Genomic DNA, 27,623 nt, shown 5'->3' with positions numbered 1-27,623 from the left:
ATACTGCAGTGGTGAGGCCAGCAGCTCCAGGGACAGGAGATGGCTGTCCTGCTGGGCAGGATGTGGCTGTGGCGTGGGGAAGGGATGGTGCTGTGCACTGTACAGGTGGGAGGGCGTGTGTGAAGAGGGTCTCTGTGCAGTGCTGGAGTGGCATGCAGTGAATATGGTGCAAATTGGAGACACGGTGGGGAAATGCTGGGAACAAGGGCCCTCCCTGCTGCCCCCCCGCGTCTCTGCAGGCCGGGCCGATAACCGGGTGTTGATGTCTCTCTCTCTCTTGCTGCCCCTATGGAAGCGAAGTTTTCCGCTCCTGCAGGAAACAAAGCTACGGTAGGAAGACCGCTTCCTGATGCCAGCTCTGTACCCATAGTGGGCCCTGTGCCCCAGCCTGCCACCCTGCCCCATCACCACCATTATCCCCCTGCTCTACCTTTTCATCCCCATGCCACCTCTGCCAGCTGCATTCCCATCATTGGCACTGTCTCCCTTTCTCCCATCATCTAACACTGCTCCTGCCTGCTTTGCCTGTCCTTTCCTGCCTGCCTTTGCCTTGTTGCACTTTCCCACTCTCAGTCCTGCCTTTCCCTACTGGCAGCTTGTCCCTGCAGGTCATGATCATGGCCCCTGCCCTGGAGCTGCCTGGGCACTTCTCTCCTGCTTCTGGAGCCAGTGGGTCTGCAAGGGGCAGTGCCAGTGTGGTCTGCTGTCTCTGTGTTCCTTCACCACCTGCTTTCCCTTTCCATCCCAGACTCGGAGACAGGCGAGGATGAATCCAGCGACCCCCAGGTGACACAGCGCAGCGATCTCCAGGATGAGACGGCCTTCAGCACCCCCACGGGTGAGCAGGGATGCCTGGCTGGCACAGAGACCCAGCACTAGCTGCTGGACATGACTCCCTGCAAGGCCTCTGCTGGCCCAGCTTCGAGGGTCTCCATAGAGGGGGAACTGTGATCCACCCATGCAAAGGGGAGAGGGCTTGAGGCAGTAGGGTGCTGCTCAGGACATGTTGGGACACCCCATGGTGGCTCAGCCCTCTTCAAGCAGGGTACTGGGCTTGTCTCCACATGCATCTGGTGTCGACTCATCCCTCTCCTTTCAGGTGGGTCCGACACCCTCGTGGACGCCTCCATGAACACGACGCCAACCTCGGTACTGGCCCTGTCACAGGCAGAGGAGCGCTCCAGCTGGTCCGGCAGCCAGCAGACCGTGGTGGAGAAGGAGACAGATGCCAGCCTCCCCTCACGGGGACCCTACCTCCGCCCCGCTGCCTGGCCGCAGCCACAGGGAACCCCAAGGCAAGCAAACACACCGGCCCCACGTGGCGCCGAGGTCCGGCACCTGGGTGTGGAGCCGCTGGTGCGGGCATCACGGGCTAATCTGGTGGGCACAAGCTGGGGGTCGGAGGATAGCCTTTCAGTGGCCAGCGACCCCTACGGCAGCGCCTTCAGCCTGTACCGAGGACGGGCGCTCTCGCTCCACGTGTAAGTAGCCAGGGAAGCACATGGAGGGGACATCGTGCTGGGGCCATCTCCTTCCAATCCCTGCAGCCATCTCCACCCCTCTGCCTGGGCTTTCTTTGCCTTTACCATCCTGGATGAGGAGTGGGGACTCTGAGCAATAGGCAGCCTGTTTCTAGTGAGGAGGTGGGAGCAAACGAGGCTAGGGGTGCTGTAGGGTGGGGTCCCTTTCTACTGTGGCCAGGTTGAGGCTGGGGGTGTCCTCTGCACCACTGCGTGAGCCACAGTATCCCACCCACAGACTGTGCCATGGATGTTTCCCATCCGACTGAGACATGGAACTCTGTGCAGTCTAGGGTGTCAGGAACTGGAGGTGCACGGCAGTCTGGGACACCCACTGGCAAGTCTCTATCACCAACAGCCTCTACCACATAGGGGTGGCAGTAGGGGCCAGGGACATGCTGCTTCTGGAGGTCCTGCTGACGTGCTCAGAGCCCCTGTCCCTCCCTGCCACCTTTGGTTCCCATCCCCGCAGGCCTGCTCCTTCGACTTCCATCCCACCCTTTTTTTTGTTCAAGGCTGCTTGTTCCACCAGAACATCATCTCCACCTTATGATTTCTGCTCTGCATTTGCTGAGGCCCTCTGTGGGCAGTGGGGTGGGAGGATGGGCCCACAGCAGCATGTGCACAGGCAGGGCTTGTAGCCTTGGGGACCCCCTCTGGCTTGTGGAAAAGCTGGCCTGTGCTGCCCTGCCTCGGCACACTAAGACACTCCAGCAAACTGGGGCACCCCCCCAGCCCTGGGTCCTGTCTGCATGGTGGCTGAGGAGGGCATTCACTGGGTATTCCAGCATCACCCTGCTGCCCCACGTGAGTATTCCTGGGCAAGGGGACATGGCTGTGTTCCAGCAGCCCAGGACTCTCACATAACTCAGCCAGCTCCCAGTGGCCTTGGGATGACCGGATGCCCTCACCAGGGCTCCTTGAGGCTCCCATGCTCTATAGCTGCTCTGACTGTCTGCCCCCCTTGCCATGTCCCATTGGGCACTGTGGTGCAGGCTGGGAGCTGGGATGCAGCCAGGTGTGAGGGTGGGCTCTGAACCATGCTCCTCTGTCTCTGCCCTTGCAGCAGCATCCCCCAGGGGGGCTACCGGAGAGATGACCTCCACAGAGGCCCCGTCTCTCCGAAGCCTGGGGCAGAGCCCCCGAGATCCCCTGCTGCCTTGCCACTGACTGCCAAGCCACCCATAGTCCGCTCACCATCTCCCCGTGCTGGCACGTGCCTGCCACCGCCCACTGGTGCTGCATCCCAGCCTGCTGCCCGTGGCCCTGGCGTCCCCTCCTTCACACCCGTGACTCCTCGGAAGAAGTCCTCAGTGCCAGTTGAGTACCAGGACGTTGTCCCTGAGGAGTATGAGGAGAAGATCAAGAGGCCCAAGTCCTCTGGGTACTCACAGGGCAGCACACAAGAGTCCCGTCCCCAGACACCAATGAGTGACACATCTGGCCGCATCTCTGTCCGGGCATCCCCCAAGCTGGTGCGTGCTGGCTCCAGGATCTTTGAGAGGCTGCAGTACTTTGAGGAGCGGCAGAGGAGCCTGGAGCAGGCTGACAGCCCCTTCCCCCCACACTCCAGCCTGCCCTTGCGCAAGACACGCTCATTTGACCAGCCTGGCTCTGGCTTGCGCCGTGCCAGCACGCCGGGTGGCTCGCGGGAGGACCTGCAGGAAGGCAGCCACTGGGAGCCGGGCAGCACGGCAGCGTGCCGGCGTTTGGCCTTCCGGCAGAAAGCCGCATCCTTTGACGAGCGGGGCAAGTTCGCCAACCGTGTCTATGCCATCGAGCACAAGTTTGCAGAGGAGCTGACCCGCATCAAACGGACGGTCTCCAAGCAGCAGCTGCGGCGCTCTCAGGAGCTGTGCAAAGCCGGGTTGCCCCCGGCACCCTCACCCCCAGCAGCCAGCGAGCCCCCTGGCCCCCGCACCCCCCGCAGCCCCCGCACCCCCCGCACCCCCTCCACTCAGAGCGCTGGTGGACGCAAGGCACTACCACCAAAGACCTGCCCACCAGCAGAGAGCACGCACGTCATCCAGCACCTGGCACTTTCCAGCGTGGTGCTGGTGGGACCCGACGGGGAGCCAGAGACAGGGGGACAGCGGGGGAGGAGAGCCCCAGCGGTGGGTGGTGGGGTGGCTGGACAGCCCAGCTCAGCAGAGGATGTGGCTGCCAGGAAGGGTCTGCAGCAAGACAGCACTGGGGAAGTGAAGAAGAAGGAGCAGTGGCCATTAGCACAAGCCACCCCGCAGGGAAGGATGACCCTTTCGCAGGCGGGTCCCACTGAAGGCAGCCCATGCCCAGATGGAGGCCCTGCCAGTGGAGCCCGTGGCCCCAGGGCAGTGAGCGAAGCTCTGGCTGCCCGACTGGCTGTGCCCCATGGACTGTATCGGCGGCCGGAGACACCCACGGAGGTGCGATTCCTACCCTGGGCGAAACCAGGGATGGAGCAGGAGGCTCGTCTGGAGAGGAGCTTGGCAGGACAGCATGGTGTGGGCAGGGACGTGGAGAGAAGGCAGATGAAAGTGTCAGAGAAGAAAGAGAGTGGCCGGATGGCTCAAGAAGGCAGGAGCACACGGAGCAAGGGGAAGGGACGCCGAGCCAGGCCCACCTCTCCAGAGCTAGGTAGGGGCACAGCTTTCTGCCCTCCTACAGGCACAGAGCTGGCCTGGCCAGCCCCTGAGTGGGATGGGGGACCTCCAGCCTGCCCCTGGGAGGTGTGGGAAGTCCAGGCTGTGCCAGAGAGCACAAGGGTGGAGTGGGACATGACTGGAGGCTGGGATAGTTGGCACGAACCAATGTCATAAGATAGACCAGCCTGGGCTTTGAGGTCATGATGCTTGCTGTCTTCTCCATACCTCTTGCCCGGCACAGCAAAGATGCAGGGTGCTGACTTCTGACCCCTAGCCCTGTACTGGTTCAGCACCCTGGGGCACAGGGAACCCATTGCAGCTTGTGCCATTTGGACTGTGCTTGGTGCTCCAGGGAGGGCATGAAGTCCAAGCATCCCCAGGGGATACTGTGGTGGCATGGCTGGGGGAAAGATGTTCTGCCCATCCTAGCATGCAACAGTGAAACCAGACTGTACCTGGGCTGGGAGCTTCTAGGCTCTGCTCTGGTCAGAGCAGTGCCAGGTCCACATGCCTGAGGCTCCTGGCATAGCCCCAAGACCTTTGCTCGTGTGCTGGGTCCATGAGAGGGAAGGAACTGGGAGGTGGGTGCTGATATGATGGAGTACAGCAGCCAGCATCCCATGCGGGGTTGGGGGAAGCTCAGAGCAGGGACAGCAGCTGCTCCTCCTTTCACATCCCACTGTCACCTCATATGCCCTATGGAGATGTAAAATAGGCTGTACACTTCCTCCCCTATTGTCCCTTGCCCTGTCCTGCTTCTTGCTCTGTGCTGCGGTGGCCCCTGATGTGGCCTTTTTCTCCACTGCATGGCCTGGGTACTTGCTAATGCCCCAGTGAGGGTGTGGAGCACATGGTGGCAGGGATGGGTAGAGGGTTGCGAGACCCCTGCTCTGCCTGCATGCAGCCCAGCGTGGCACAGGACCCACTTGCTCCACCCCACTGACAGCCACGGGGCTCATCTCTCCCTGTGCAGAGTCCTCAGATGACTCCTACGTCTCAGCGGGTGAAGACCCCCTGGAAGCCCCCATCTTTGAGATCCCTATCCAGGACACGGCAGTGGTTGTGGGGGCAGAGGTGCTGCTCAAGTGCATTGTCACGGCCAACCCCCAGCCAGAAGGTGAGTGACCCCGGGGCTGGGGGTCAGGGGTGCGAGTGTGGCAGAGGGACTTTCTGCATGTCCTTGTCCCACCCACGCTGTGTGAGTGGGACACCCAACCCTGAGCTGGTGTCTCAGGGGAGGTGATGTGCCTACCCTGGGAGCACCCCTTCTGTCCTACCTCCCCCCAGACAGGAGTGAAGTGCTTGGGCACTGCCTGCCAATATGCAGAGGGCAGGATGCCTGCTGTCTGCCTGTGCTGGGCTGGGCTGTTGGGAAAGTGGGAGAAGGGCTGCTGAGCCCTGCGCGGGTAGGGACGGGTGACGCAACCTGATCCAGTGGGTGGCAGCCCTGCCCATGGTGGGGGAGGGTGTGTTGGAACTAGATGATCATCAGGATGCCTTCCAACCCAAATCATTCTATGATTCTTTGATACTCTGGGCTGCTGTTGGGACAGCTCAGGTGTCTTCCTGGGGGCAGAAGGTCAGGGCTGATGGACTCCGGGCACGCCGTAGCTAGGACGTGGGCAGCTGGGCATCCAAAGCCGGTAGCAGTCGCCAAAGCCAGTCAGATGCGAAGCCGCCTTGATTCCCTCTTTCAGCCTCCGCTGGAGGGCAGGCGGATGCCAGGAAGCAGAAAGGGACCAGCCCCAGTCTCTGTCAGGGGCCGTGGGATCCTGGGGCTGCTACCTATGGCAAATGGGTCCTCAGGCCAGGCAGGGGAGCGCCTGGTCTCTCCGGGATCCCGCGCAGACCCCCGGGGGAGCTCGAGCTGTCCTGCCCACTCGTGACTCCCTCCTCTGCCGGCAGTGTCCTGGAGGAAGGACGGTGTTCCGCTGCGAAGCAGCACCACGCGCCCCATCAAGGCGGAGGGCGAGCGCCACACGCTGCTGGTGCGGAGCGCCCGGGTGGCCGACGCCGGGCTGTACACTGTCACCGCGACCAACGAGGTGGGGGCCACCTGCTGCAGCGCCATCCTCAGCGTGCGGCCCGGTGAGTGCCGCGGCCGGCGGATGGAGGGAGGCAGGAAGGGAAGGAGGGCGGCAGGCAAGCGTGGAGTAAGGTCTGGCGCCGCGGCAGGCTGGCTGCCAGCTCGGCCGCTGCTGTCACTGGGAAGAAACTGGCTTCCTTACCCTACAAGGCTCTGTCTGAACCAAAGCAGCTGACGTGCTCCCGGCAGCCATGGAAGGATACTGCCGTGGGGGGAGCAGGGTCAGGCTGTGAGCATCCCCCGGCGCCCAGCAAGCAGCCCAGTGTCCGGCCTCCCCCTCACCTGCCCTGTGTCCCGCTAGCAGAGGGGGTAGTCCAGCCTGCCCTACAATCTGCAGACTATGTGGGTGCTCCTACCTCCAGCATGTGAACCATGGGAATGCCCCAGCCTGCTCCCCAGCCCACAAATTTTGGGGCTATCTCTGCCCTCCACTCTGATAGCCGTGAGGAGACCCCTGCCCCGTAAGATACTAGCTATGGGGATACCCTGCCTGCCCACCAAGCTGTTAGCCAGGGGGTACCCCACCTGCCGCCCACGCCATTGGCTGTGGAGATACCCATCCCGCTGCAGCCCCAAAGCCTCCCCATCCTGAGAGTGTCACTGGGCAGCAGGTATAGGCTCAGAGCTGCCCCGAGGGCTGGAAGCACCCAAACCCGTCCTGCTCCGTGGTGCGGCGGCTCTGCGCACCCAGGGGCAGCCGCGGCCGAGCAGGACCGGGCGGGCACAGCCGTGGGGGGCCGCGAAGGGCCGCGGCAGACCCCGGCCCGCCGCGGGCCCTCCCCCGCGCTGCTGGCCCAGCCCCGGGGGCCGGCCAGCGCTGGGGCGGGGAGGGCTCAGCGGGCCGGCCGCGCTGCGGGCTGGAGGTATCCGGCCCCGGCAGTGGCACTGGCACCGGCGGCGGGTTGGCAGTGTGGCGCGGATCGGCTCGCGGGTCTGGCGGGTCCCCAGTGAGTGCGGGCTGCTTCGCAAGGGGGTGCGGGGATGCGGACGGGGGGGAGCCGGCGTGGGGCTTCCCAAATTTCCGCTCGGGGGCTGCTCGCGGGCGTGGCGGAGGAGCGGGGGGCACAGCTCTCTCCCAGCACCGGGCAGGTCGCCCGCCGCCCCCAGCGCGGGGCGATGGGGGGCTGAGGGCGCTCCAGCGGCCAGGCCAATGGGGCCGGCACCCCCATGGCCGCGGCTGGGCTCTGACAGCCCCTCGAGCCGCTCGCCCCTCGCCGCTCCCCATCCCACACCCTCCACTCCGGCCCCTGCACGTATCTCGCACTCCGCGAGTCCCCCATCCCGGCCCCCATGGAGCGGACTGGCGGGCGGGCTGCGGGGGGAGCGCAGCTGCCAATGTCACCTTCAGCCGTGCCGGCCCGGGCAGGGACAGCCATCCCGGGAATCCAGGCGGCTTAAGGATGGAAGCGCGGGCTGCTGCGTAAGAGCCACTTGAGCCCTGCTGTCGCCTTGCGGAATATCGCGTCCCCTTATCGTCCCGCGGAGTGCTGCTCACCCCCTCCCCCGGCGCGGCCCCGCACCCTTTCGCTGCCGGCCGCAGCCGAGCCGGGATGTGCCGCGGAGTGGGTGTCCGCTCTCGTGGTGCAGGGTAGTGGGGAGGGGTGCCCTGACACGCCTGCCGAGCTCCGGCTGCTGCCAGCTCCTTATCCAGCCTCTCCTGTGCTAGCCCCCGTCGTGGAGCGGCATGGAAACTTGCCCCCCACCCTCGGCCAGGCCAGCCCCATTACATCGGATGAGGAGTACCTGAGCCCCCTGGAAGAGTTCCCCGAGTCCGGAACCCCCCAGCACCAACCGGTCATGAAGCTGCAGCCAAGAGCTGAGCATGGGGCTGCCCACAGCTCCCCAGAGACCACCTTCAAGGCTGCACCCTCCTTTGAGGTGAGACAACAACTCCCCCAGGACCTGGCAGAGGGGGAGCAGTGCCCTGTGAGTGCAGTGCTGAGGTCCTCGGTGCCAGGAGCTGCTGGGTCAGGTCTTCCTACCCCTTGATCTGATCTGGGATGCTCACAGCACCTGGGCAGGCTCCACCCCACCAGCTCCCCCGGTATTCCTGTTATGAGGAGGGACACACAAACCTGGGTGCAGTGGTGGGGGTGCATGGCCCTGTGTGCAGGGCTGTCTGACCCCTGTTTCTCCAGGTATCCCTGTCAGACCAATCAGTGCTAGAGGGACAGGATGTCAGCATGAGTGTCCGTGTCCATGGGGAGCCCAAGCCAATCATTTACTGGTGAGTCCTGCTGCTCTCTGGGGTTACAGGTGGGCAGGGAAGGAGTGGACAGGCACAGTGACTTTTGGGGATGATTATCTCAGAGCTTGGAGCTCTCATCCTGAGCAGAGCTGGACGTGGAGAGGGGCTTTTGGGGACAACTGGGTGTGCACAGCCAGGCATGACCATGCTGCTCTCCCGAGCAGGCTGAGGAACCGGCAGCCAGTGAAGTATGGCCGCCGGCACCATGCGGAGGAGGCAGAAGGAGTGCGGGGGCTCTTCACACTGCACATCCTGGCAGCAGAGCATACTGACACCGGCTTCTACACCTGCAAGGCTGTCAACGAGTATGGCACCAAGCAGTGCGAGGCCAAGCTGGACGTCAGAGGTAAAATTCCCTAAGCGTGTCCCCCACTGACCCAAGGCAGCTGACTCCAGTGCCCTGCATGAACTGTGTGGGGAAGGGTCCACTGCAAACTCCTGTTGGTGGTGCTACATAAGTAGCCAGTCTGCCCTGTGGCAGCACAGGCAGGAACAGGAAAGTGGAGCTGCGTGCCTGTAGCAGAAGGCAGGCTGCCCTGCTGCCCCATCCAAATGTGCAGCTGCAAGGCTCCCTGTCCCACTGCCCCGCTGTATCAGATCCCCCGCTGATCTGACCCAGACCCTGCTGCTCCCCACAGCCCAGCTTCACCCCACATCCCCCCACTGCTGGGGCTGGGTGCTGCCCCTGGCTGTGCAGGGAGTGCTTTTACCCTTGGTGGCTCCATAGGGGACATGTACCCCTGCCCTGCAGCTCACTCCCTCCCTGCCCCAGGCTGCCTGCAAGCTATGTGCCAGGCGCAGGGCAGCTTGCAGGGGTCCCTTCCTGCCTGTTTCCAACAATGTCCCATATGCATGGGACTTCGCTGTCCAGCCCCCTTTTCTTGCTGTCTCTCCCCAGCCCTCCTAGGACCCCAAAGTATGTGTGGAATTTTGAGAGGGAGATGGGGGTCAGGACTGATAGCCAGACTGGTGTCCCCAAGACCAGGGAAGGAGCCTCTGGGGATGAGTGATGCTGCCTCCCTCCTCTTGCCCTTTGCTGTGTGTACCCTGCTACCCCCAGCCCTCCCTGCTGATGGCTGCCTGAGCCCCCCTGGGCTGTGCCCATTCCACCCCGGCCTTGGCTGCACTGCTTGTACTCTGCCAGGATTATGCTCCCAGCCTATAGCAAAGCGCGGTGGCACGGGGGTGGGAGCAGAAGCTGTCCCCATGTCCCATGACTGGCAGGAGCTGGGCTTCAGGGGTGATGGCCCAAGCCCTGGCCCCTCTCAGGGGGTTGGCAGATGGCTCTGTGACTTGTTGCCCACCTGCACCCCTTGTGCCGGCGCTGGCATGTGTGTGCGTGCCGGTCCCGTCGCTGCTGCACTAACCCTTCTGCTTGCTGACTGCCGTTTTTGTCTGTACGCAGGGGGAGTACGATAAGGGGGTGCATCTCTCAGAGCCGCAGCTGCGGGGCTCTTAGTTGGACACCTCTTAGGCAGTGGACCTCACCTTGTGTTATTACCTCCTTCTCCATCCGCCGCCTCGTCCTGGACGCACCGCGGGGACACGCGGGCCCTCAACTGTGGGCAGGGGCTCACTGGACGGCCGGGGCAGGCGTAACTGAGGCGGGGCGGGGGGAGCAGCAGGGGAGCAGCAGGCACCCCCTCAGCTGGGCCAGGGTGCCCGTATGATGCTGTCTTGTCTCTTGCTCCATCCGTTTGTCCCTGTCTGCGTGTCCTGCTGCCTCTCTCTTGGTGCCCAGCGAAGGGGAGTGGGGAGCTGAGCCCGTGGTCGCCGCCATGCTGGCCAGGGCTGTAGGGAAGGGGCTACAGTGCAGTGGCAGCTCTGTGACGGTCACCTTGGAGCGTGGGAGACAGGAGACCCCAGGGACCCCACAAGGGAGCACCCTGCCTGAGCTGCAGGGGGGGAGGGAAAGCATCAGCCCCTTTGGCTTCACAGCTGCCACGCAGGTGCCAGCTTGGCCACCAAGAGATGTCTCGTGTAGCCCCAGGGCTTGGGTCCGCCTGGAGCATCCCATCGCTCCGGGTGTCTTCTCCCCAGGGAGGGGGCTTGACAGGGGGGCGGGCTGCGAGGCCGTGACCCTTTTCTTTTGTAGCTCTAATAAAATCTGTTTGGTAAAGCGCTGTGTGGTGTGTTCCTGGCACGGACACCTCCCCTCACCCCCAGTCCCCTCCCCAGCTCAGCTCTGCTTTCCACATCTTGCCTCCCCTCCCGCCCTTCCCTGCTGCACTTTCTGCCCGCTGCACCAGACCCTCTCCCTGCATGAGCCCCTGCCCTGCACGTACCCCCAGTCCATCCCTGCCACTTCTCATGGTTGCTTTTCAGTTGCTGAGATGCATCTCTCTCTCTTTCTTTCTCTCTCTCCCCTCTCCCCGGGCAGCTCGCCCCGAGTGCCAGTCCCTGGCCATCGTGGTTCCCCTGCAGGACTTGGTGGTCGGGGCGGGGGAGATGGCGGTCTTTGAGTGCTTGGTGGCCGGCCCACCAGACATGGATGTGGACTGGCTGTCCCGGGGCCGGCTGCTCCAGCCTGCCCTGCTCAAATGCAAGATGCATTTTGACGGGCGCAAGTGCAAGCTGCTTCTCACCTCCGTGCACGAGGACGACAGTGGAATCTACACCTGCAAGCTCAGCACTGCCAAAGGTAAGTTGTGGGCATGCAGCTCCCCAGAGAGGGTCTCACTTAGGGCTTGGCCCTAGGGGGTGGATAGACCCCCTTGCCCCCAGCTCAGGGCTCTGGTTCCCTGGGATGTAGCTGGGAGTGCTGGAGGTGGGGGACAAGGGAATAAGGAAACCTGGTGTGCATCAGTCCTCATGCTCCAGTACTCTGAGCCCTCCAGCCCTATCCCACCCCACTCAGCTCCTCTGCTGGCATGCACACAGCTCCCTGAAATGTGGGAAGATGCATTTGCACCATGGCTGCACCAGGTGGATGCAAGCCTGGAGTCCAGCTGTCCCTGTCCCTTGGCTCCAGAGTCTCTGGCTTCAGTGCCAAGCTCCAGTATTGACCTGTCTCTGCTAGGCTGGGAGATAGTGGGGAAATGGGTAGGGAGTCAAGGCTGCCCACCCTCTCCCAGCAAGCCATCACCAAAGGCAGCTCAGGAAGAGCAGTATGGTCCTCTGTCCCATGACGCCAACACCCACCCCCTGCACCTGTGCATGCTACCAGAGCCACTGTCTCCCACAGAGCCCACTCTCCAGCTCACCTGGACAGTGGGATTGTGGGGAGTGCAGGGGGCAGCAGCATTCCCTGTACTCTGTGGCTGGGCCTGTGCACCCTTCCATGAAGGAGGCTGTGTATATCTGTGAGGTTTTGAGAGCAGCAGCAGTTTTGGGCTCAGGGAAGTGAGGCTGGGCCTGAGCATGGTGTTGCCCATTCCTGCCCAGGGTGGGTGACGATACCATCACCGCAAAGTGGTCCTTGTTGCAAACTCCCTCACCTGGAGCATCCAGCCTGCACCCATCCCCATGCTGCCCCTGGGTACTGCATGTGGTGGCACTTCCTGCTTAAATGTCACTTCCCTGTCCCCCAGAGGTGAGGCCAGCTGTGATCTCCTGCCCTCACCTTGCTGCTGGCACCTGTAGTGCTGTGCAGGGAGGAAAGAGGCCCCTGCCGCCAGCAGAACCCCAGCCCTGGGCATGGGGACCTTGCACACAGTTGTACACCTCTGCCCTGCACCGGGACAGAGCCTGGCACTCCACACACCTGGGCTCAGCCCCCACCAGGCACGGGGAGGGGGGGCCCATGCTGGCTGCTGGGTTGCAGCCATGTGGTTGCAGTCTGCCTCCTACCCTGCACAGGCAGGTGCTGCAGGGGCTCACCTCTGCCCGCTCTCCTCGCAGATGAGCTGACCTGCAGCGCCCGGCTGACAGTGCAGCCCTCTGTGCAGCCACTCTTCACCCGCAAGCTGGAGAACGTGGACGTGGTGGAAGGGAGGACGGCGCGTTTTGACTGCATGATCAGTGGGACTCCCCCCCCCGACGGTCACTTGGACCCACTTTGGTAACCCCCAAACCCAGAGCTTGCCAAGGGCCCAACAGGAAGACATCTCTTTTGGGGCTGCTCCTAAAGGCTGGCACCTGGCTGGGGCTGGACAGGGTGCTGATACTGATTCTGGTGTGTATCTCTGTGCAGGCCTGCCAGTGCAGGAGGGAGAGAACGTGCGGATACAGCAGGATGGAGGGCTGCACTCACTGGTCATTGTGCATGTGGGCAGCGAAGATGAGGGGCAGTACAGGGCGACTGCCAGGAACATCCATGGCCATGTGGAGTGCTCTGCAGAGCTCTATGTGGAGGAGCCGCGGCCATCTGCTGCCTCCCAGATGTAAGAGTTGGGCAGTCTCCAGAATCTGCTTCCCCCTGCTTGCTCTCCTTTGGGACTTGGGATAAACAGGCTTATGCAAAGCCTGGGGTCTGGGCTGGGCTGTGGGCAGCATGCTTCCGTCATGAGCATGTGAGGGCTTTTGCAGCTCCAAGCTGGAGAAGATGCCATCCATCCCGGAGGAGCCAGAACAGGTGGAGACAGAGACAGAGTGCTTCACCATGCCTGATTTCCTGAAGCCACTGCACAACCTGGATGTGGTGGAGTCGAAGGAGGCCGTGCTAGAGTGCCAGGTGGCCGGGATGCCCTACCCCTCCATCACCTGGTACCACAATGGCTCCCGCATTGACAGCACCGATGACCGCAAGATGATGCAGTGTAGGACTCCCCACTACCCTCTCCGCCCACTGGGGTTCCTCCACCTGGGGTGGAAGAAGGGGGAACATCCTGGGAGAAGGCATCAACCCCCAGACATTTATGGCCCATGAGGCAGGGAGGGGAGCTCTGTACCGCTTAGCTGGTAAGGTCTTACCTGTGTCCTCCTGTTCCCCACCAGATAAGGACATCCATCGTCTGGTGTTCACAGCCGTCAGCCATGCACATGCTGGTGTCTATAAAAGCGTCATTGCCAACAAAGTGGGGAAGGCCACGTGCTATGCACACCTCTATGTCACTGGTAAGCAGGAGTGGGGACCACTGGGGATGTGCAGCAACTTTATGCCACTCTGCCAGGCTGTGCCCTGGTGCTGTTGTGAGATCTTAGCGCCTTATGATCACAGGGCGGTTCAGGTTGGAGGGGACTGTGGGGCCAGTAGTACTGTTCTCATCTTGTGGGGTCAGGACCCATCCCTGGACCCTCAGGTCCCACACGAGGCTTGCTGGCAGCACCAACTCCACAAGGGCTGCCAGGCTGACCCCCAACCAGGGAACCAGGGACAATTATTAGCCTCATCCATCCCCTCAGCCAGCATCTCCCAGGGTGTAAGGCAGATGCCCTGAGGAGTGGGGGCAGTGACCATACTCACATCCCTGTCCACCTCCCCATGCAGATGTGGTGCCAACCCCCCCAGATGGGCCCCCCACTGTGGCCTCAGTGACTGGTAGAGCCATCACGCTGACCTGGAACAAACCCAAGTGGCTGGACACTGCCATAGGTGAGGGGGCAGGGGGTGGGTAATGCCATGATGGGGCCTATGGGCTAGCCCAATACTGGAGCCTGTGCACTGACTCTCTTCTCCTGCAGACCCCAACTCAGTGACCTACGTAGTGCAAATGCAAGTGCTGGGCACAATGCAATGGGTGGTGCTGGTGACCGGCGTGCAGGAGACCACCTACACAGTGCATGGGCTGACCAAGGGTGCCCAGTACCTCTTCCGTGTCATCACCGCCACCCCCAAGACCAACAGCAAGCCATCCCCACCTGTGGGGCCTGTGCAGCTCCAGGACCGGGGTGAGAAGGGCAGTGGGGAGGGGCTGGGTAGTTGTGGAGGAGGTCTCTGTCCCTTGTCAGGTGGTAAGCTGCCCAGGGCTGAGAGGCATGGGGTCTGGCGGGGTGGTGACAATGCATGTGACAGGTCCCTACCTGGAGGAGGCGCCGGTCATCCTGGACAAGCCCGACGTTGTGTATGTAGTGGAGGGCCAGCCAGCCTCTGTTACCATCACCATCAACCATGTGGAGGCCACTGCCACCTGGAAGAGGTAGGAGATGGCCCAGCATCACTCCACGGGATGCATAAAGAGGGGCTTCCCTACCAGCTTCCTATGCAGCCCACAGTGTATGTGTGTGTGTGTGTGTGGCTCCTTCCCTGGGGCTGGGCTGGGGGTGCACACAATGGTGATGTTCAGGGCTGTGCAGAGCTGGGGAGGAAGGAGGGGATGAGATGCTGTCTGTCGGGTTTTAAGGGGAAGAGACATTCAGAAGGCAGAACTAACAATGGGGTGTGAGCAGTTCGTGGAGGTGCAGGGTGGGAACTGGGGCTGCCTGTGGGTCAGGAGGTGGTCACGGGGCTCTGGAGTGGGATCAGTGGGGTAGTGGGTCTGGGGCTGCCTGTGGAGCTGTGATGTGGCAGCTGGTGTGCCCACAGGGGTGGGCAGGTGCTGGGAGAGCTGGAAGGCACGTGCGAAGTGACAATGCCAGATGACGACCAGCACTGCCTGCGGCTGCTGCATGTGGGCCGAGGGGCTGCAGGGCTGCTGACCTGCGAGGTGAGCAACCGTCATGGCACTGCCCGCTGCACCCTCCGCCTCCACCTTGCAGGTAGGTGCCCCCACACTGAGGGACTGTGTCCCTCCACCCTACAATGCATCACCCTGCAGTACTCCAAGCCCATATACCATGGGCGGGGACATTGTCCTGCAGGGTGGCACCGGTCTATGGTACCACATGCCCATATGCCATCAGAGGACTGCCCCATAGTATGACACTGGTCCTCAGTGCTCCACACTCATATGGGGATGCTGCTCTATAGCGTGGCGATGACCCCTGGGGTTGAGAGACCACGAACCATGCACTGATACTGCTGCTTAATGTCCCATACCCATGTCTGACCTGGGCAGAAGTGTCCCATGTACCCCATGACCATGTGCATGGGGAGGCAGTGCCCCATGGTGTCCCTCAGCCATATGCCACGGATAGCACTGCTGCAGGGTGTCCCATCCCTGTATATAGTTGGGAGGCACTGCCCCCAGTGCCAAAAGCCATAGAGGACCCCTCCAGAATGTCCCACAGAGTTGTGATTGGCAGCTCTGACCTACAGTACCCCACATCCACATGCAATGGAAGATGCAGTACCACAGTGCCCCATGCCTGTGTGCTGACAGTGGCACTGCCTCACAGTGCCCCACAGCAATGGGGAACTGCCCCATGGTGCTGCAGGCACATGCCTTTGGTGGCCTGCCCTGTAATGTCCCTCTCCCGTGTGCATTGGGGTGGCACAGCCCCATGTTACTCCATGCACCTACACCATGAGCTGACTCTTCCTTGAAGTGCCCCACAGCCATACACCCCCTGCCAGTGGTAGGGGAGTGACACTGTCCCGTGGTGCCCCATGCCCTGTCTCTTGGCAGAGGCACCACGCTTTGAGACTATCATGGAGGACATCGATGTCCAAGAAGGGGAGACACCGCGCTTCGCTGTGGTGGTGGAGGGAAAACCGCTGCCGGATATCATGTGGTACAAGGTGGGCTGGGAGCTCCCAACCACTTCCTGACCCACAGACCCACTGGACCCGCATGCTGCCTCACCTGGGATGCTGCACTGGGGCTTCAGGGTTGTGTTCAATCCTGGTGATGCGGGGTGTGCCCCATTCCTAACTATGGGGAAAGGGTGGTGGGAGCTGGTCAGGGATGGGACAGGATGCCCCCAACACCCCTGCCACCCTCAGGATGGGGAGCTGCTGGAGGAAAGCAGCCACCTGAGCTTCGTATACGAGGACAACGAGTGCTCGCTGGTGGTGCTGGGTGCTGCCGAACCTGACAGTGGTGTGTACACCTGCACGGCCAAGAACCTGGCTGGGGAGGTCTCCTGCAAGGCAGAGCTGGTGGTGCAGGCAGGTATGACTGATTGGCTCCCCAGCCCTTGAGGATAGAGCCTGGGTGCCCAGCTTGCCCCATGCCAGCGCCTTTCCTTCCCCCAGTCCGGCCCAGTACTGATGCTGCCATGGAGGAGGATGCACTGCACAAGGCACAACGCCTGACTGACTACTACGATGTGCACGAGGAGATTGGAAGGTATGTGTCTGCCGGCATGAGGGGGCACCCCAGAAACTGCAGGGACAGGGTTGCTGAAGCCAGGCTGCACCCTGGGGCTCCAACATGGGGAACTGAGCTCCATGGTACCCCACATCCTGGTGTGCTGGGGCTGCTCTCAGGTGTCAATGGATACTCCAGTGCCAGCTTAGGGTGGGGAGCTGAGGTAGCCAGAAAAAAGCCAGGCTTGGGGTCTCTCCATGGATGGTCATGGAGAGCTGTGGGCAGCTCCCTGCAGAGTGAGTGCCTGCACCAGCTGCTCAGAGAAGGGGGGGTGTCTCTTGCTTGCCCACCTTCTTATCCTCCCTTGCCCCTACTGCTGCGTTGCAGGGGGGCTTTCTCCTATCTGCGGAGGGTGACAGAGAAGAGCAGTCGGCTGGACTTTGCCGCCAAGTTCATCCCTGGGAAGACCAAGGCCAAGCAGTCAGCGCGGCGGGAGCTGCACATTCTCTCACAGCTGGACCACGAGCGCATCGTCTTCTTCCATGATGCCTTTGAGAAGAAGAATGCAGTCATAATAGTCATGGAGCTGTATCCTCCAGGCACTGCCCCAGGAGTGCACTGTACAGGGGATGAGAGGTGGCTTTTGGGGAATGGGTGGGCAGAGTGGGTGCAGAGGAACTGGATGCAGGGCACAGTTGAGCATGGAATTTCTGTGATCCTTGACTGGGACCCAGTTGCGCTGAGGAAGAGCTGCTGGACAGGATGGTGAGGAAGCCCTCGGTCTGTGAGTCAGAGGTGAGTAAATGCTGCGGGGGCAAAGTGATGGGGAAGAGAGGGATTCTGGGGGCACTGGGATCTGTTCCAGCCTAGAGATGTGCAATGTTCATTGTATCAGGCTACTAAGGGGGCTACAGCCCACACCCTCCTCTGTGCAGGGCTAGTGTGGGGCTGACCCATGCTCAGAGTGCTCATCCTCCCCAGTCCTTCTCTTGCAGGTTCGGTCCTACATGCGGCAGGTCCTGGAAGGGATCTGCTACCTGCACCAGCACAGTGTCCTGCACCTGGATATCAAAGTGAGTGCAGGCCTTTACAGACTCCTCCTGCCCCATGCCCTGAGGGAAGGGCTCCTGGTGCACTGTCAGGGGCTTGGTCCTGCTGACAGGGAACATTCCTGTATATAGTTGGGAGGCATTGCCCCCAGTGCCAAGAGCACCAGGGAAAGCCCCTGCATCCTGCCAAGCTCCACTCTGCTCTGCACTGTCCTGTAGCCAGAAAACCTCCTGATGGCAGATTTGAGCAGTGAGCAGGTCCGGATCTGTGACTTCGGCAATGCACAGGAGCTGACGCCTGAGGAGCCACAGTACTGCAAGTATGGCACTCCCGAGTTCGTGGGCCCTGAGATCGTCAACCAGACCCCTGTCTCCAGTGTCACTGACATCTGGTAAGGGTGACCCTGGGGTGGTTGGTAGGCTCCCTGCTATGTCAGCAGGGGCTGCACCCCAGAGGGCTCACGATGTGCAACAACTGTTCTCTACTCTCCACAGGCCTGTGGGGGTCATCGCATACCTCTGGTAAGTGCCCTGGTGGGCCCTCACGGGAGGGACACCCTTTCCATACCCTCGCCAGTTCTAGAGCTGAGGATGTGATCATGCATATGAGTCCTTGCAGACTCAGCCTCCTCCCCAGCTGCTCCTGCCTCTGCTCTCCCCTTGGCACCAAGGCTGGGGTGTGAGGTCCTGTCCTCAGTCTCCTGTACTTCTCATGCTGTTTCCCATGCCCCATGGCCCAATGACAGTATCTCCTCCTTGGCAGCCTGACGGGGATCTCCCCTTTTGTGGGAGAGAACGACAAGACGACGCTGATGAACATCCGCAACTACAATGTGGCCTTTGAGGAGAGGATGTTCCAGGGGCTCACCCGGGAAGCCAAGGGCTTCGTCATCAAAGTGCTGGTCAACGACAGGCTGTGAGTGCTGCAGGGTCCTCTTTCCCCATCCCCTGCCCCTCCAGCATGAGCCTTGTGCTCGAGGGAAGGTGGGGATCCCTGTGCATCGGGATGCCCAAGGGCAAGCTGGCTGCACAGCCCTGCCTGGGTGCAGTACGGGCAACCAGACCCTCTTGCCCTTACCCCTCTGGCCAAAGCCCCTAAGCCTGGATGGTTCTCACCCAGTGGTGTTGGTTCACAGGAGACCCAATGCAGAGCAGACCCTGGAGCATCCCTGGTTTAAGGTGAGTTTGGGCAGGGACTAGCACCAAGTGGCCATGGGGTTCCCTGAGCCTGCTGCAGGCTCCATGGGACACCGCTGTCCCCTCACCCCACAGACGCTGGCCAAGGGGAAGGTCATCAGCACCGACCACCTCAAGCTCTTCCTCTCCCGTCGGAAATGGCAGGTGAAGGCAGGGGCTGGGGAGCAAGGGAGCGGGTAGGGCTGTGTGCTGGGCAGGATGGGGTGATGTGCACCGGCAGGATCATGCCATGCCATGCCATGCACCTGGGCTTGATCCAGCCCTCTCTGCTGGCTGCAGCGCTCACAGATCAGCTACAAGTGCAACATGGTGCTGCGGCCGATCCCAGAGCTTCTGGAGGACACATCCAACCACCTCTCCATTGCTGTGCCCCGGCACCTCAAGGAGTCACCAGCACTGTCATCCTCCTCAGACTCAGATGACCTGGATGAGCTGCCCTTCATTCCCATGCCACACCAGGTGGAGTTCTCTGGCTCCCGCATGTCGCTCAATGAGATACCCACGGATGATGAGACCATTGGGCCATCCGAGGGGCTGCAGCCGGAGGGGGAGGTCTCCGCCATGGAGTGGCAGAGCCAGGGCACAGAGAAGCCCGGAGTGTTCCTGGGGAAGCGGCCGAGGGGTGCTGGGCCACGACGACCGTGTGCAGAGGTGGAGGCGCCTGGCTCCTCCGATGAAGAAGCCCCTGAAGCCCAGAAGAGGCCCGAGTACCCTCGCAAAGCCATGAGGAAGGGTTCCAGTCTGGAGTCCCCAGGGAGTGCCCGTCGGGGAGAGCTGAAGAGGGGTGGATCTGCTGATAGCGCCCTGCTGCTCCAACAGTCCCCTGGGACTGAGGAAGGGGCTGGAGTGGTGCGGGATTCCCGCCGGGCCCTGGCCAAGGCAGCCTCCATGGAGCTGCCTCGCCGGAAGGTAACCTGGGGGGAGGACGATCATGCCCAGCGCCTAGAGCTGATGCGCCAGCGGCTGCTGCGGGGCAGCTCTGGGGACAGCAAGGTCAGTGGCCTGCGGGGTCCCCTCCTGGAGACCCTGGGGGTTGGCCCTGACAAAAAAGTCCCACGGCCAGGCCGGTTGGAGACACCAGCAGTGCCAAGGCTGGTGCGGGCAGCCTCCAGTGAGGCCACCTCACCACGCCTCCTCCCCTCTGAGTTCCGGCTGCAGAAGAGCAGTTCTTTCAGCCACGGGGATGCTGAGCCTGTCGTCCGGCACCGACGCTCTGGTGCACCCCTGGAGATCCCAGTGGCCTGCCTAGAGGCCCAGCAGCTCAAGGAGTCCCCCTCACTCTCGGCTCTCTCTGATGCTCGGCCCACAGTGACGTCAGACACTCCAAGCCCACCAACACCCCCTGCAGCAGAGACCACTGTCCCCCAGGCTCCCCCTGCCAAGGCTGGCTCTGGAAGGAGACACATCTCTGAGGAACACAGCCAGCCTGGGGCCAGCATGGCTGCTACCACCATGGGGAAGAAGCCCATGGCCAGGGAACAGAAGTCACCCACAAAGGCTGTTGGACCCAGTGGGGAGGGGGCTGCCAGGATGGGAGCACCCATCCCACCACAGACCCCTGCCCCTGGCCCCCAAACCCACATAAAGTCTTCCTACGCCAAGATGATGCAAGCCATGGGAGCCACGCAAATTGGGGAACTGGCCACCGAGGAGCCCCCACCAACCACCAAGGAGCCCCAACCAACCACCAAGGAGCCCCCACCAACCATCAGGGAGACCCCATCAACCATCAAGGAGACCCCACCAGCCAGCCCTGCAAAGCCGCCTACACCAGCACTGGTATTGAGGAGGGAGGTGAAGCCCACCAGCTCCTCCAGCTCCCTGATCATCCAGGACATCGACTCGGAGGAGGTCTTCGAGGCCAAGTTCAAGAGGGGCCGGGAATCATCCCTCACCCGGGGTCTAAAGCTCCTCACCCGTTCCCGCTCTGAGGACCGGCACCTGGCCAGCCCCCCAGTCTCTGATGAGGGCATCTACCGTCCCACACCAGCTGGTGTGCCCCTGGAACTGCGGAGGGACCGGCCTATTGGGCTGGCAGCCAAGTCCAAGTCAGTGCAGGACCTGCATGAGGTGGAGAAGGATAGGGGCTTCTTCCGGAGGATGTCCGTTCTCCTCAAGCGGACCCCACCTGCTGAGAGGAAGAAAAGCGTGGGGGAGGACGGAGGCAGTGAGACCCCATCCAGTGGGCGCCGCTTCTCTTGGAGCATGGCCATGGCCAGCTCCAAGGAGCGGAGGGACTCAGAGAGCCTCAAGTCAGAGCTGGGGGGTGGTGGGGAGAGTGAGTCACCAGCAGTGGCTGTGCGGAGGAAGATCAGTGCCACAGTGGAGCGGGTCTCCGCGCGGCTGCGCAGCGTGTCAGATGAGCGGCCAGAGGGCGAGGGACCCCGGGAACTCCGTCGAACCAGCTCTGAGGGTGAGAGCTTGAGACCAGGGCCTCCCCCAGCACCCGCACCCTCTTCTGAGTCCCTGCGCTCCGAGGGCAGCACAGGCTCCTCTGCCTCCGCCAAAGGTGAGTAATGACGGGGAATCCTATGGGAGGCTCCTGCTGGTGACCCATGGTCCGGTCACTGTGGGCATGGCAGTCATGTCTGCCACGGCTTGGCCCCTGTCTCAGCTGCCCTGGGTGCCCACAGGTGGGGGTGACAGCCAGAAGAGGTCCCGCTGGGAGCGGTGGGGGCTCTCCCGGGGCAAAAAGGAGAAGATGGCCTCACAGCCCAGCATCCCCTCCAGCCTTCTGCAGGAGGAGGCACTTGCCGCTGGCCGGCCACATGCACCCAGTGAATCAGGTAGGTGGAGCCCCAGGATGGGATGGTGGGTGCCTATCCCTGTCCCAGCCTAATCCACCACTCTGCTTTCCAGACTTCCCCCCTATTTTCCACATCAAACTGAAGGACCAGGTGCTGCTGGAGGGCGAGGCGCTGACCCTCTGCTGCCTGCCTGCTGGCAGCCCAACCCCCCGGATCCTGTGGATGAAAGGTGGGGGCTGCCTGCATTGTCTCAGTGGGTGGACTCTAGGGGGGCACTGTATCATCTCTCTTGTCTGCTTCCCCACAGACAAGAAGTCCCTGCAGCCGGACAGTGCGCTGAACGTTGTCTCCTGCAAGGACGGACGGCAGATGCTCACCATCACCAAGGTCTCCAGGAAGGACGCAGGGCTGTACGAGTGTGCAGCCGCCAACATACTGGGCACAGCCATCAGCTCCTGCACAGTGGCTGTGGCACGTAAGGAGGCTGGGGGGACCTCGGGAGGCAGAGGTGCTGCCCCATGTGGAAAGAGCACAAGCCAGGCAGACACCCCAGGGCTGGGGACCGGTCGAAGCAGGTCGCTTAAGTTTTGTTCTCCACATCTGCATGACACTGGGGCTTTCTGAGAGGGGACAGGCTGGTTTTGCATGAGCACTTCTGGCATCTCTGAACCCATGTGCTGTTTGTCCTCACATCAGAGCAGCTTCTGCCCTGCCCTGTCCAGGCACCCAGCCCACCCTGTCTGTCCCCTTGCAGGGCTCCCTGGGCGGCCAGGCACTCCAGAGATCCCTCAGAAGTACAAGAACACAGTGCTGGTGCTGTGGAAGCCCGCAGAGAGCAAAGCCCCCTGCACCTACACGCTGGAGCGCAGGCTGGATGGTACGCAGCACTCACTGCCTCTCATCTCCTAGGAGCCACTGCCAGGAAGATGGGCTCACAGGGGGACACCTAGACAGGACAAAAGTGCCCAATGTCTTGACTGTCCCCTGTGGCATCAAGGATGGGGGACTGTGGGCTGCCTCTGTCCCTGGTCTATTCTGGTCTCATCTTATTCCTGCTCTGGCAGGGGAGCATGCGTGGAAGATTGTCAGCACCAGCATTGTGGACTGCTACTTCAATGTGACAGACCTGCCCCCTGGGAGCACTGCCAGGTTTCGGGTGGCCTGTGTCAACAAGGCCGGGCAGGGACCCTACAGCACCCCCTCAGCAAAGGTGCATCTTGAGGCGGCAGGTGAGTGAACCCTGTCTCATGGGGCACAGGGCAGCTGTGGGGCCTCTGGGATGCTTTGGGGGTGCCTCGACTCCCAGGGTATCTTCCCCCTCAGTGCTCTGGAAAATTAGGCGCCTCTTACACCCCACTCCTGGCTTACCCCCACCTGATTCATACCTCCCTTTGCTCCCTCAGATGCCCGAGTTGCTCCAGCCAAGGATGTTGCTGTCCCTGTCCCCGTCCCTGTTCCTGAGAAGGCGGCTTCCAGCCAGTCAATCCAGACACCTGTGGAGCAGCTGGAGCCACTGACAGCAGGCCCCCCCCCCACCACACCACCACGCAAGCACAAGGGAGTGGTACAGAAGGCAGCCGGGACTGCACAGGCGGGTGTTCCCCCAGGGGTCTCCCCATCCTCTGCTCCCCATGAGGAGGGTCATCCGCCAGACCCCGAGCTTCCACCTAACATCACTGTCTGTGTTCCCCCTGAGCTGATGTTCACCCCTCCTCAGTCTGTTGCCTCTCCCCACACAGACACCCCCATCCAGGGGTCCTCTGAGCCCCCCACGGACACTTCCCCCCTGTCCCAGGCTCTGTCACCTTCCAAGTCCCCCCTTGCTTCCCCAGTGTCAACTGCCCCCAGTCCAGCCCCTACACCATCTCCCACGCCCAACACTGCACCTGCACGGAAGATGCCTCCCTACATGGTCACCTCCTTTGTCTCCATGCCCCCCACATCATCCCCTATGCCAGAGCCCACCACCACCCCCACCACCCCATCCTCCAAGGAGCCCCCAGCTGAGAGTGGGGTCCCAGGGGCAAAAGATGGCACAGCGCTGCGGCAGGGCGTCCCCCAGAAGCCATACACCTTCTTGGATGAGAAGGCGAGGTGAGTAGCCATGGAATGGGATGCTCTGCCAGGGGTGTTCTGCCCCCAGCACTCCACAACAGAGATGCTGAGTGCTACCTTATGCCGCAGGGGCCGTTTCGGCGTGATTCGGTTGTGCAAGGAGAATGCCACAGGGAAGCACTTCATGGCCAAGATCGTGCCGTATGAGGCAGAGCGGAAGCAGAGTGTGCTGCAGGAGTACGAAGTCCTCAAGGCACTGCACCATGAGCGCATCATGGCCCTGCACGAGGCATACATCACCCCTCGCTACCTGGTGCTCATCTGTGAGAACTGTGCCGGCAAGGAGATCCTCTACAGCATCGTGGACAGGTACAGGTGGGAGTGGGCCTGCCAGGGACAGTTGCTGGTACAGGACTGCCCACTGATGCCACTTGCCCCCAGGTTTCGCTACTCAGAGGATGACGTGGTGAGCTACATACTGCAGCTCCTACAGGGCCTCGAGTACCTGCATGGCCGCCGCATCGTGCACCTCGACATCAAGCCAGACAACATCATCGTCTCGGGCACGAATGCCCTCAAGATCATTGATTTTGGCAGTGCCCAGACCTACAATCCCCTTGTGCTGCGGCAGCTGGGGCGACGTGCTGGCACCCTGGAGTACATGTGTGAGTGGGGCACCAGGGGTGTGGTGGCAGGGGGGTGGGGATGAGGAGAGGGAAGGAACTGGAGCATGCTTGTTCCCAAAGGTGTGCATGTATGCCCATGGACTGGGGAGCTTGGGAATTGGGAGGAACTGTGTTCTTGGGGGAGCTGGGAGCTCTGTGAGAGCTGCTGGGGTCAGTGGAAGAGTTTGGAAGCTGTGGGGCAGTTGGGGTCCCTTTGGAGGTGCTGGGCTCTGTTAGAGTATTGGGATGTCAGGCTAGGGTGAGTGTCAGGGAGGGGTGCTGGAGGGTGTAGTAGTGGGGTGCTGTGGCTGCTGTGGATGCTTGGCTGCTGTGGGTGTTGGGCATACTGTGTGTGGGTGCTGTGGATGCTGGGGATATGTCAACTTCTGTAGGTGCTGAGGATACTGGGGATGCTGTGGGTGCTGGGGCTACTACAGGTTCTGGAGGTGCTGGGAGTGGTGTGGATGCTGGGGCTGGTGTCTCAGTGTGTATGACAGACCTGCTTCCCTGCCCACAGCGCCAGAGGTGGTGAAGGGGGACCCAGTGGGCTCCGCAGCAGACGTCTGGGGTGTTGGAGTCCTCACTTACATCATGTAAGAGAAGGGGCCGGGGGATGAGCAACTCAAAGTGTAAGTCAGCCTCATTCGGGGCTTGGTGTCATGGGGGACACCAAGCTGATTGTGGGCTGAGGGATGCTGTAGCCCAACAGACCCTTCTCAGCTAGACATGGGGATGGAGACACCCTGGGCAGCTGTGGCTGTCCCCAACCAGGGAAGGGGGAGGGAGGGTTATGTGCAAGGGGACCTCCCACCACTGTTCCCCAGCCCATGCCACCCCCTCCACCACCACAGGCTCAGTGGGCGGTCACCATTCTTCGAACTGGACCCCATCGAGACGGAGAACCGCATACTGGCAGGGCGCTTTGATGCCTTCAGGCTGTACCCAAATGTCTCACAGACTGCTGCCCTCTTTATCCGCAAGGTCCTCACTGTCCACCCCTGGTGAGTGCCTGGCCCAGCCAGGGAGGATACGTGGTCCCACACTGTGCCTCTGACCAAGCCAGCTCCCTGCCACATGGGATCCCTCCAGACATCATCAGTGGGACCCTGGGGTCCAGCCCTGCTTCTGGAGAGGTTTGGGATCTCCTAAGCCCAGGGCTCTGGAGTCCATTCCTGCTCTTGGCAGTGGATATCTGTCCCTACTGGGATCCCTGAGTCTTGCAGGGCAGGGGCAGTGGTTGGGTTTGGGGGGTGGAGCATCAGTAGGTACCTCGAAGTTCCTGATGCAGAGCTGGCTCTACCCCAGGAGCCGCCCCACGGTGAAGGACTGCTTTGCCAATGCCTGGCTTCAGGATGCCTACCTGATGAAGCTGCGCCGCCAGACCCTGACCTTCACCACCAACCGCCTCAAGGAATTTCTGGTGGATCACCAGCGGCGCCGTGGTGAGGCTGTCACCAAGCACAAGGTCTTACTCCGCTCCTACCAGGGCGGACAGCCACCAGGGCCACAGTAGCTGGTGCCTCGGCCACGGCCATGAGGGGCCGAGGAGCCAGAGGAACATTCCATGGGCCGCAGTACAGGGCGGCTGAGGAGGAGCCAGGACGCACTGGGATGAGTCCATGGACCTCATGTGCTGCTGCCAGGGACAATGGTGACCAGCATCATTTTGGCAGTGCCAATGGAGAGGAGGTGCTGCCCCAGCCAGACCAGCAGTGGGGTCCGGCAGTGGGCAGGTGGTTGGAATCCTTGCTGCAAGGAACAGAGAATGTGGCAGAGGGTCGGGAGAACAATGGGATGCAGACAGTGGGGCAAGGGAAGCCCCAGGTGGGAGGGGGAGAGCTGCCAGCATGCCAGCCAGCCATGGCCATGCGGGTCCCATCATCCGTGTGCCTTACACTGCAGCCTGCAGCTGCCCCCAGCCACGGTGTGTGGGTCCCTGTGCTCCCCCTGGTTTGCACACCAGCACCCAAGGACTGAGATTGCTCCTGTGGTTCCTGCAGAGAGGGGCCTGCTCACACCTCCCTGCCAGCCAGCACAGCTCCAGTCCTTACAGCTGGGAGTGGGGGCTGCCAGCCCCCCACCTTCTACTTTTTCCAGCCCTGGTCCTGGCAAGTGGGTTTGTGGCCCCAGGACCGATGCCGGTGCCTTCCCCCGGGCTGTCAGCTGTGCCCCGTGCCAGGGCAGGGGACTGGCAGGCACCCCCTCTTCGCAGGGGGGCACCCAGGTGCCACGCACACCTCCTGCGTCTGCTCAGGCCCATGCTGCTCGTGCTCTGCCCGCCCAGCTCCAGACCTTGCCCTGTGCCCCACTGCCAGCCTGCCCACCTATCCCCAGACTCTTCACCCCTCCCATCTGATCCTGAGTGCCTTGCCGAGCCCTGTGTCCCCTCCCCACCCCTCCCCAGCTGGTGGCAAGATGCTCCAGCATGGCCTGGGTGCTCTGAGCAGGTGGACGGGGGCAGTGGTTGGGCACTCCCCTTCCAGATGCTGCTGTAGTGATAGGGCTTTATTTATTGACTTTGAGGAGAAGACGTCTGCCTGTTCCCATCCCCATCCCTGTCCCCTCCTCTCTGCCGGGCTCTGGAGTTGCCAATGTCCCCGTGGTTTGGAGCAAGCAATGTGCCAGAGCAGCAATAAAGACCCTGAGCAGCTCCTCCAGTCTCAGCACTTTGTTGGGGGGGACTGTGGGAGTGAGAAGTGCAGACCCTGGTATCTCGGGAGGTTAAGGTTCCGAGGCCAGGAAGGGTTCCAGGTGGGGCTGGGCTAGGAATGGTATTGGAAACCTGGTGAAGAAGGCAGGGAAGCTGCAAAGTACTGGGATGAGCGCAGGGGAGCTGATTCACATAGCCCTCACGTCATGGAGTGAAAATATGGGGTGTCAGAGCGCCCGACATGTCTGGGACAGTGAGACAGCAGGGACGGGCTCCTGCTGGGGACACGGCGCGTGCTCGTGAGGGATCTCATGCCCGGCTATAAATACCCACTGCCCATATGAGGCCGGGCCGTGCCGGCAGGGGCTGCTCTGGTTACAGCCCGCCGCCCCCCACGGCTGCCCCTCGCTGCACCCACCGGCCCCTGGGCGCTGTGTCTGCCGCTGTGGGCACGGGCACACGGTACAGCCTGGCGCCTACGGGCTGTCACACGCTCCCCCGACACCCACGCGAGCTCACACGACTGTGCGCGTTGCACACCTGTGTGTCCAAGGGCGTGTCAGAGCCCACGGTGTCCCCCCACCGCACACCGACGCTCTGGGGCACACGCACGGCCACAGCAGCTCCCTTGCACCCTCATGCTGCCCTGCGCAGACCCACACACGGAGCTGCTCTCCGCACACCCGCACGGACCCGCACACTCTCACACGGCCAGCGCCGCTCCCTACACACCCGCACGGCCCCGCACACACCCGCACACACACACACGCACA

The 27,623-nt window shown here is 62.1% G+C and overlaps 1 protein-coding gene across 1 annotated transcript in view; it reads left to right on the top strand.

Moving 5' to 3' along the window:
- The window catches only part of SPEG (striated muscle enriched protein kinase), a 38,747-nt gene extending 11,895 nt beyond the window's left edge, over positions 1-26,852 (top strand). Inside the window, 41 exon segments of the mRNA XM_027636803.1 lie at positions 749-838; positions 1,100-1,481; positions 2,587-4,136; positions 5,118-5,261; positions 6,050-6,232; positions 7,897-8,108; positions 8,369-8,457; positions 8,643-8,824; positions 10,859-11,119; positions 12,319-12,446; positions 12,448-12,478; positions 12,611-12,800; positions 12,946-13,175; positions 13,354-13,473; positions 13,847-13,951; positions 14,041-14,247; positions 14,372-14,495; positions 14,882-15,054; positions 15,864-15,976; positions 16,181-16,349; positions 16,433-16,526; positions 16,875-17,075; positions 17,222-17,282; positions 17,483-17,560; positions 17,756-17,928; positions 18,032-18,058; positions 18,300-18,452; positions 18,673-18,715; positions 18,809-18,877; positions 19,013-21,242; positions 21,367-21,519; positions 21,593-21,709; positions 21,788-21,955; positions 22,235-22,357; positions 22,545-22,709; positions 22,884-23,574; positions 23,665-23,904; positions 23,977-24,200; positions 24,718-24,793; positions 25,052-25,201; positions 25,506-26,852. Coding sequence (XP_027492604.1) covers positions 749-838; positions 1,100-1,481; positions 2,587-4,136; positions 5,118-5,261; positions 6,050-6,232; positions 7,897-8,108; positions 8,369-8,457; positions 8,643-8,824; positions 10,859-11,119; positions 12,319-12,446; positions 12,448-12,478; positions 12,611-12,800; positions 12,946-13,175; positions 13,354-13,473; positions 13,847-13,951; positions 14,041-14,247; positions 14,372-14,495; positions 14,882-15,054; positions 15,864-15,976; positions 16,181-16,349; positions 16,433-16,526; positions 16,875-17,075; positions 17,222-17,282; positions 17,483-17,560; positions 17,756-17,928; positions 18,032-18,058; positions 18,300-18,452; positions 18,673-18,715; positions 18,809-18,877; positions 19,013-21,242; positions 21,367-21,519; positions 21,593-21,709; positions 21,788-21,955; positions 22,235-22,357; positions 22,545-22,709; positions 22,884-23,574; positions 23,665-23,904; positions 23,977-24,200; positions 24,718-24,793; positions 25,052-25,201; positions 25,506-25,713 — 10,127 coding nt within the window. The 3' untranslated portion in view covers positions 25,714-26,852.
- Positions 26,853-27,623: the final 771 nt, after the last annotated feature.

This window comes from Corapipo altera, unplaced genomic scaffold (genome assembly GCF_003945725.1).
Source record: "Corapipo altera isolate COAL_440 unplaced genomic scaffold, ASM394572v1 45, whole genome shotgun sequence".
Classification (NCBI taxonomy): domain Eukaryota; kingdom Metazoa; phylum Chordata; class Aves; order Passeriformes; family Pipridae; genus Corapipo; species Corapipo altera.
The sequence above is the reverse complement of the archived record's forward strand: the minus strand, read 5'-3'. Positions and strand labels throughout refer to the sequence as shown.